The sequence below is a fragment of the Rhododendron vialii genome, chromosome 6a (assembly GCF_030253575.1).
Source record: "Rhododendron vialii isolate Sample 1 chromosome 6a, ASM3025357v1".
NCBI classification, from domain to species: domain Eukaryota; kingdom Viridiplantae; phylum Streptophyta; class Magnoliopsida; order Ericales; family Ericaceae; genus Rhododendron; species Rhododendron vialii.
Genome location: NC_080562.1, coordinates 14,862,773 through 14,872,205, shown reverse-complemented (window position 1 = coordinate 14,872,205; position 9,433 = coordinate 14,862,773). Strand labels below are relative to the sequence as shown.

At 39.8% G+C, this 9,433-nt stretch overlaps 1 protein-coding gene across 1 annotated transcript; it reads right to left on the bottom strand.

Moving 5' to 3' along the window:
* Window positions 1-7,825: 7,825 nt before the first annotated feature.
* Window positions 7,826-8,860, bottom strand: LOC131330331 (putative laccase-16). The gene is made up of 2 exons (XM_058363877.1): window positions 8,684-8,860; window positions 7,826-8,134 (listed from the first exon to the last, which is right to left on the bottom strand). Exons 1-2 carry the CDS (start codon window positions 8,847-8,849, stop codon window positions 8,004-8,006), a joined length of 297 nt encoding a protein of 98 aa, XP_058219860.1. The 5' UTR covers window positions 8,850-8,860; the 3' UTR covers window positions 7,826-8,003.
* Window positions 8,861-9,433: the final 573 nt, after the last annotated feature.

Sequence of the window (9,433 nt, the reverse complement as noted above, 5' to 3'; positions counted from 1 at the left end):
TCAACTTGAACAAGAACATCTTCGACCATCCCTTTGGGAACTCGGATACTCCGATCTGCCAGTTGTAAAGTCACCCGAGTTGGCTTCATCTCTCCCAAACCAAGTTGTTCATAGACCGAGAACGGTAGGAGGTTTACACTTGCCCCCAAATCGAGAAGAGCCTTTTCACAAACTTTACCCCCGATGGTGATGGACATCGTAGGACAGCCCGGATCATTATACTTGGGCGGAAGGGTTGACTGGAAGAGTGAGCTCACTTGTTCAGTCAAGAATACCTTCTTCTGCACTTGGAGTTGCCGTTTGTGAGTGCACAACTCCTTCAAAAATTTGGCGTATGATGGAATCTATTTAATAGCGTCAAGCAAAGGAAGGTTAACCATCACTTTCTTAAGAACTTCATAGATATCACTGTTCAAATTCGGCTTGGCAAGCGACTTAAGTCGGTTAGGATATGGAGCGGGAACGGTGAAAGCAAGCGGAACCTCGACTTCTTTGGCTTTTCCCTTTTCTTCTTCCGTAAGAACCGGTTTGGGAGATTCCCCATTTGGCACTGTGGGCTTCAATGGTGCCGGGAAAGGTAACAAGATTTGCGCAACCGGCGGCTCCACTTGAGCATTATCAACCGTCTTCCCACTTCTCAACGATATTATGGCCTTTGCTTGTTCGGGGAAAGTCACCGAAGAGCCTTGTGCAAAATGTTGGCCTTGAGGGTTTGGTTGAGGCTGGGTAGGTAGTTTTCCTTTCTCTTGTTGCAAGACACCAATAGCCGTTGTTAATTTACCCACTTGATTCCTTATGTCGTTCATCGCTTGGGTAGTTTGCTCATTAGTGGTCGTTTGCATTTGACAGAATGCATTCAGAGTATCCTCCAGAGAACGTCGTGGAGGTGGAGTTGGTTGCTGCTGAAATTGGTTTTGCCCTTGGAATTGGTTCGGTGGTATAAATCCTGGCGGGCCTTGAGATTGTGCCGGAGGAAACCGTGGTTGACCCTGAAACTGGGATTGGCGCCAAGTTTGATTCTGAGAAGGAAAAAGACCTTGAGAAGTTGACGAGCCGGCCTCATTCTGGTTACTCCAACGGAAAGCCGGATTAGATCTCAACCCCGGATTATAAGTGTTGGAATATGGATCCCAACGTTGATTCAGTGCACATACTTCTTCAGGGAGTTGATTATAGTGTTGTCGAAGGGTGGGGATGGTATGACAGTTGTCGGTCGAATGACCCGTAGTCTCGCAAATGACACAAACTTCTGCCACTTGGCGAACCTCTTTCACCTCTTTCACTTCTGTCGCGTCTTTCGCTTGGACCGAATCTAGCTTCATTCTGTCCAACTTTAACGATAGCTCATCCAACCGCGTCTCAAGACCGTTCTGCTCATTCACTGAAAACTTACCGGAGCCTCCCGGTCCTTGATTTCTCATAGCTTGGTCACCCGGATCAATGTATTGCCAAGTTTGAGCTCTTTCGGCCAAAGCATCTAAGAATTCCCAAGCGGCGTTGGGGTTTTTTCCCATAAAGTCACCGCTCCCCATAGTATCCAAAAGCTGCTTAGACTCCCGATCACAACCCAAATAGAAATAGTTGATCACAAGATACTTGGAAAAATTGTGGTGTGGGACAGCTGCAAGTAAATCCTTGTAACGCTCCCAATACTTGTAGAAGACCGCCCCATCTTTTTGCTTGAAATTCTGAATTTGATCCATGAGGAGCTTGGTTCGGCTGACCGGGAAGAACTTGGTGGTGAACACATCTTGCACTTCCCCCCATGTGAGCAAGGAGCGGGGCTTCAAAGAATGGAACCACTGCTTAGCCTTGTCCTTGAGCGAAAAGGGAAATAACTTCAGGCGAGCTTGATCTAGCTGACCCGGCCCGGTCACAAAGGTGCTAACGATAGTTTCGAATTCCCGAATGTGGGCATAAGGATCCTCCAATTCACGCCCCCGAAACTCTGGGATAACCCGATGGTACTCTGGCTTGAAAGCAAATGCATTGGCGGCAGTGCAAGTGGGAATGGCTATTGGGGAGACGTGTGGACCTCTTTCTGGCGTTAAATAATCGCGCAAAGTGCGAGCTACTGGTTGATCTGCCATTGGGCTTAATGGAGGTGATAGCTCGCGAGATGCAGATCGATGTAGCCAATTCGATAAAGGGCTACGATAGATATTGAGCATACAACCTGCACAGTCCAATAAAGCAGACTAGAGGGGCTATGCCGCCGCCTCGTTCACAAACAGTCTCGTGGGGTTATGCCACCACCACGGCTATATAAGCAATAATAAATAGAAAGTAAAAAGGCAATTGATGCTCGACTAGCTTCGTTAAACCTCAAGTCGAATTGGTGGCTCAGTTAGAGGTATCCGCTAAGCCGAGCTCAAAGTACACAAAGGAAAAATAAACGGAGTACTTACAATGGTTTGTCGATCCTCCAAATAAGCTATAAAAGAAATCCACGGCAACGGCGCCAAAAATGCTTCGCCTCCAAACCTCGCCTTCAAATATAAGGTTGAAAACCCCAAGCGTAGGGCTAGATCGTCGGTAGCATAATATCCGGAAGTCCGGGATCGTACCCACAGAGAATTCGAATGTAGCTTAATCGGATTGTAGGTTTTATAAGGTGGATTGTGGCGTTTAAGACGGCCAACTTGGTTTTGCTTTGAAACGGTGAAAATCGCCAAGGCAAAAGACTAGGAAAAATGCCTAATTAACTTAAAGGAGGCAAGTCTAGGGATCGTCTAACCCTTGACAAAGGATGTTACCGGTTCTCAAAATAACTCAGGCGAGAGCCACGACCGCGTGCTCACGCCCGAAGAATTTAACTTTAATGACTACGTTTATCAAAAGATGTGATTAACCGGAATTAAATCAACCTATTTTTGCTAATGTATCTAACACGTAGGGGGCCACGAGCCCTCAATATGTCGCTTGCCAAGACCGCTTGACTAAACTTCATACCAAGGAGTTAACACGCCTCGCTTAGACCAAAAAGACTAGGTTAAGGAAATTCCGAAAACTAAGATTTTAAGCCCGAAGGTTTGAGAACCAAATAACCACCTAAGTACTCGGGAAAGATTACCCCGAGACTTGGCCTATCAACTACTCACACATAGCTAAAGCATGAAAGAAAGCATAAAAACGAGACATGACTTTTAACCGATAAAAACGAAAACAAACTTGATATTATAAAAGATCTAATCCGTAGGAACAACTTTAATAAACGAGAAATTAACAAACGAGAATCACTTACTTGAGTTCTTAAGGAAATAACTTGAAAAGCTTAAAAGACCATTAATGGAGGAAAAATAAAAGCTATTAAAGACCTCGGTACAAAAGGAAGAGAGGAGACCCCTATTTATACACAATGGGTTTTTCTCTCCCCAAATATCTAAAAACATACTATAAAAGGCAAGTATTCCATAAATGGAAAGCCCAAAAAGTAGCAAAATATCTGGCCGAAGGCTCTCCGTATCAATACAGAATAAGCAAAGTATCGATACCACATCGTTAAGCTGAAAAGGCCAATCTCCCGTAACAATCCCGTATCGATACAGATTATGGCCGTATCGATACGGGAAGCTCTGCTTGGAAAGGTAACAAACGCGTATCGATACGCCTTAAATCCGTATCGATACGGAATGCTTATCTCTGGTTCTTCAAGCCAGCCTCCCAATCTTGACACCCGACGACCGTTGGCTTGCCCGATGCTCCTCGCCTTCGTTCTTTGGTCACTTTGGCACAAGTTCCACCGGGCGATGATTCTTGAATTAACTTGGGGGTTGACTTTGCACTCAAAATACGCCTTTTAAGGGCGTTTTGCCTCAAAAACTTAACAAACTACCTTACGAGCAATATTGAATAAAAACGACAAATAATAGCTAAAAGCACTTCTAACTAACGGACTTAAGCACCACGATCAAGCAATCTTAGGTGCGTATCAATTTCTCGTGGGTACCTTTAAAATCACGTTCTGATCCACTAAGCGGCTCAGATCTTTAAAATTTAATCGGAAACTATGAGGTATTTTTTTAGGTGTCTAATTAGTTGTCCCCGGAACCGCCCCAATACATATATTGTTTCTACTCAAAAAGAAAAATAAAAGTTGCCCCAGTGGTAAGGGTGAATCTGCTCATGCAACGTGGCAGTGTTCAATTCCCACTGGAAGCAAACAATGATTCAAGTGGGGGAATATGGCGGTGGGTTGCTGTGCTAGTTTCCTCAGAAGATTAGTCGTCATGCGCGTAAGCTGACCGGATATCATTAAAAAAAATGAGTGTTTGGGGTTAAATTATAGGGTCCTAAATCACCCAGTACTATAATTGGCACACACGTCCACACACCACACAGTTGTATACGAATTTCAAAATATCTCATGAATGTAGATATCCAGCATGTTATAGTATTGCAGCTTTCAATCTCTGTCGTGAACCTTGCTTTCGATCTCTCTACCTCTTCAGGCCGACAGGGCAAGTTGAATTCTGTTACAAATAATTGACTATCAGGTAGGGTGTCAAATGGGTGGGTTTGGGTCAAAATAGACAAGTTATAAGTGGGTTGGGTCTTTAATGGGTCATTGACCCATTAATTATGAGTTCAATTACCCATACCCAACCCGACCCATTTATTTAAAATCAAACCCGACCCGCCCATAAACCCAATTACATACTATATACTAAAATTTAAAATGGCTAAAATACCAATGTACATTAAAATGACCATATTACCCCTGTAAATCTAAATGACAAATACCCCTATACACTAAAATTACTATACTATCCCTATACTACTAAAATGATCAAATTACCCCGTTACACATAATTACCATATTACCGTCTCCTTATCTCTCTAGTCTTCATACTCTTCACTTCCCCCACTCCTTTACACTAGCCTATCACATTCCACATGGGTCTCGTAAATAATGGCATTTATTTGTTATGCACAGGTTTAATTATAAAAACCAAAATGATTTTTGTCTTTGTTTGTCTTAGATAAAAATGAAAAATTTAGATATACCGATAATATTTTTATAAAGAACACAAAAAAAAAAATCATTCTTATTTTTTTATGAGGCACAAAACTAACAAACGCAAAAATAATTCAAATAAGGACAAAAATAAAAAAGTGAAAAAAATTGTTAGTGGAACGGGGTCTGAGATTTTGATTTAAGTGTATTATCGACTAAATTCTACTGCTAGTCTGCTGGAGTACTAAATTTCAGGATTTCTAAAAAAGAGGGAAAAAAAAAGAGAAAAGGGAAAAAAAATAGAAAAAGGGCAGAGAGAGAGAGATCAGCATGGTATGGCATTTTCGTAAATCCACCAAGATAAAAGGCTACGCACACACAAAGGTGCCGTGCCCGAAACGCCACATTCAAATCTAACTCAGTCAATTTCATATCCGCGAATTTACAAATGGACTGATGAAGGTTTTTTTTTTGGGTCATAGTCATGATTTAATGGGTCATTTAAGTTGACCCAATTGAGATGCAATTAATAATGGGTTAGATGGGTTGAGACCCATTTTAACCCAACTAATAAATGGGTTGGGTTGGATCTATTTTCTAGTAGATGAATTTGGGTTTCTTAATGGGTTTGGGTTTACTTTGCCATCCCCACTATCAGGTAATTTACGGGGCAAAATTAATTAATAAATAAATAAATCCCCCGCCATGAATGGGAGTAATTTGAAGCTGAAAATTCAAACACAATTAATTATGTACATATTCCATATGCACCGATCAATCACATCATTCCATGTCGTAAAGCAACTTTCTTCCTCAATACTCAACTGTTGTTTTCCTTGCAAGTACGTTTTGTGTTTATTTCCATTCATTGCTATATTGTGGGAGCCAGCTCTGTCCAACCGGCCACCCCATACTAGCTAGATCGAACTAATTAATCATTCAACGGGATAACGTTGAAAATATAACCCCATACTATCTATATTGTCATATATAGCTCATTTCTCTAGTGGCAGATCCACTCGATTTATTTATTTATTATTTTTCATTTGATGAAAATGATCCAAGCAAGAGTTTTAATTTATAAAATAAATGCTACGGTTTTGTTTACACAATAAGTCTGTCAAAGTTATGGAACAACTCGCCTCTACACAATCATGTTTGTCGAAAAACTTAGGAGAGAAGTCAAACTTATTACGAATATTCAAAGAATCAGTGGCGGATCCAGAAATTTCATATATTAGGGCACCTATTATTCACAATCTTAAAAAATATTTCTCTGTATATATACTACTTCCTCCGTCTCATAATGTTTGTTCGGTTCGCAAAACGAGAACTCCAAAATAATGCATTTTTTCGAAGAAAAAATTCAATATTTTTTCATAAATTAAAAGAACCCATCGATATCTAGTGAATTTGTAGAGATTGATATAAATTTTCATTATTAAAATTATTAGTAAATGCTTTATTGGAAAAATATGAATTTTGTGGTGAATATTTGAATTGTGGTTTAAGATGATGAAATTGTTAGTAGAGGGGTGAATATGTGATTTGCAAATATGTGGGTGTTTGTGTGTGTGTGTGTGTGTGTGTGTATACATAGTGGTGTGAGTGGTAGGAGACTATTTTTCCTCCTAACTCTATCTCTATCTCTATCTTTAAAACTGCTCAAAATAAGCACTTTCCGATCATATTTTTTGAGTATAAAATTGAGATGGTTATATGATTTCGAGAAATAAATGAAAAGATAGGTGGCATTCTATTTTGTTGATATGGATGTCTGCTTAATCTTTTTATATTGTATTCATGGACTGCCTACAAACAAGCAAAACAACCAACGATTCTAATCAAATAACGGTGCTCTTAATCGAATTCCAGCCTGCGGAGTTCAGAATGCAAGGGGGAGAGGAAAACTTACGATGACTAGAAAGCAAGGGGACTTGGTGCGAACACTCCCAAGGACTTGGGTGTCTTTCCGCTGAATTTTTTTGTCTTCAGGTTAACAATAATAGTAAAATTGTTTCCGCTAAATTGTACTATTTTAGTTGATGTATGATGAGGATATAATGACCTACCCAGAATTTGTGAAAACATGGTCTTTAATTGATTTAAAAATCCCTTTAGTTTAATGGAAACACACCTTAATTATGTTGGAGCAATGAGCTGATCAGAAGATAATTTTGTGTTTTTGAAATTACTTAACGTAATTTATTCATGCTTTGTTTCTCTCTCCTTTCTATGAATTTATTTAATTGAGGCCGAATCCTCAAAACTGGTAGCTTATAGTTGGTAAAATTTCGCTTATGACCATATTTCTCGTACCTATTGATAATAATTTGCAGCTACCACCAAATTAACTTCAGATGAGTAGCCATAACATGTTTGTAACATTTTGGCGCGCCCCCCCCCCCCCCCCCCCCCCCCCCCCCCCCCCTTCCAATTATAAGAGTGGAACAATACATACAAAATGTCATACGTAATTAATGAGAAACTCTCAAAAATACAAACAAAAAAAACAAAAAATGCGTTACAAATAAAAATCGTATTTAACCAGAAAAGAAACATAGTAGTGTAACTCATGCTTTCACACCTTGCCATTATAACCAAATTACAAAAAATGCATCTAATTAAAGTCGCAAAAATAGCTATCGTTTTCTAGTATACGTACAGCAATAATTAATTGGTACTCCACTATATATAGTGCGTTCCTCAAATACACGCATTGATAGATATGCCAAAAAGAAGACGACGACATGCATTCACATTAATTAGTATAACATCAACATCAAACTTAAGCAATCACACCAAGCGTTCTACAAACTTTCTGCCTGCCTGCCTGCCTCCAGTGCATATATATCTAGCTAGTCTCGTCGCTCTCATCAAACCAATGGACTAAACTTGACTTCTCGCATGCATGCAATTATTTCCCTTATTAAGTAATTTCCACATGATAACAATATAGTACATATTAATAGCTAGAGGAGATCCAATCATTCGATCGAGCCTGCTTGGAATATCCCTTCCAAATGAAGAAGCAAAAGTGAAAACCTTAGCAAGGATTCAAGTAATTTGGAGGAGGCCGCATACTCGTCGCTTCGGTGTTCCCATTCTTCACAATTAGAACTGTATCCATTCCCCAACTAGAATGTCTTTCCAAATGACAATGCATGAACCATACCTCTAGATTTGAAAATCCAATGATTGATGTATATATGAATTAGTACTTACTCCAAGATTAGAAAATCTTTTGCATGAACCATACCCCTAGAAAGTCCAATGGAGTATCTTTTTTGTTTTCTTAATAGTAATAAAACAATATCAGCAACGAGATCAGTTATTCCTAATTAACATTTTGTCGTTGCTCTGTCACAATGTACTTTGAGCAACACAATTAATGTATCTCGAAAAGTAAGGTTGTTTGAGATTCTCGCTATATTGTGCGGCCCAAAGTACATGGAAAGCAAAGGGAATGTAGATATTAAGGAAGTAATTCATCGGTCTTGCCGTAATACCGATCTTAAGTTGAGTAAGTAGTACAATAATAATAATATTGTGACAACATTTAAGTGCATATCTCATTTTAGTAATATCTTATGTGACATCTTATATGCACAAAATTATCAGTAGTCTCTCTAGTAATATCAATGAAATTTCTAACCTTTTGGCCAAAAAGCAAACTGATATAATAGTAACATATATATTTACCAAAAATAATTAAGAAGTACGCACCTGGATTATCAGCTCTAAATCTGATGACAGCCCATTCATTTTTAGGGACCCCAACAATGTTGACCTCAGGTGGGTCCACCAAATTATACAAATCAGGATCCGTGGCATTGTCAAAGTTCCCATACCCCTTTCCGATCAAATAGAAGCTATACCCATGCAGGTGCATCGGATGATTCTCTGCCCACTATCTCCACAGTTGAATTATACCCTACAACCTTCACCTTTGTCGCCCTTTCGGGTAACAATAACTCATCCGATAACTCATCAGCTGTGTAATTAAAAACCGTAGCTGGCATATTGGGAAAATCCGTCTCATAAATCCCCACAAGTTTTCTATAATATGCCTGCAATAAATCCACTTCGGGGTCCACAAAACTTATGTTGTTCAAGCTCGCTGCAAGTTTGGACCCATTGGGCCCGTCGCAAGAATTGTTAGCACAGGGCAATGTGTTTACCGAAATTGCAACAAACATTTGTACATCGACGTACTGTTTTGGGGACGTCGATGGGATGATCCTTACTCGCCAAGGCTTTAAGCTGACGGGTGAAATTCATCGTCGCGTCGGTATCATTATAATCCGGAAGGTTGGGAAATGCTGGTGTTGATGGGGGCGTAGTTCCCGTTGTACTGGATTATTGTAGTTGTGGTGGTGTTATCGTATACGACACCCTCCACCAATTCCCACGTATGGTTTTACAGAATGGAATCAATTTCACTCTTAATAGCCTCTTTCCATAAAGGACCCTCAG

Excerpts from the sequence above, each read along its gene's own strand:
- LOC131330331 (XM_058363877.1), bottom strand. The coding sequence starts at position 8,849 with ATGCACCTGCATGGGTATAGCTTCTATTTGATCGGAAAGGGGTATGGG. Across the intron at positions 8,135-8,683 it reads ATTTAGAGCTGATAATCCAG|AGGTATGGTTCATGCATTGT; the intron begins GTGCGTACTTCT and ends TTTCAAATCTAG.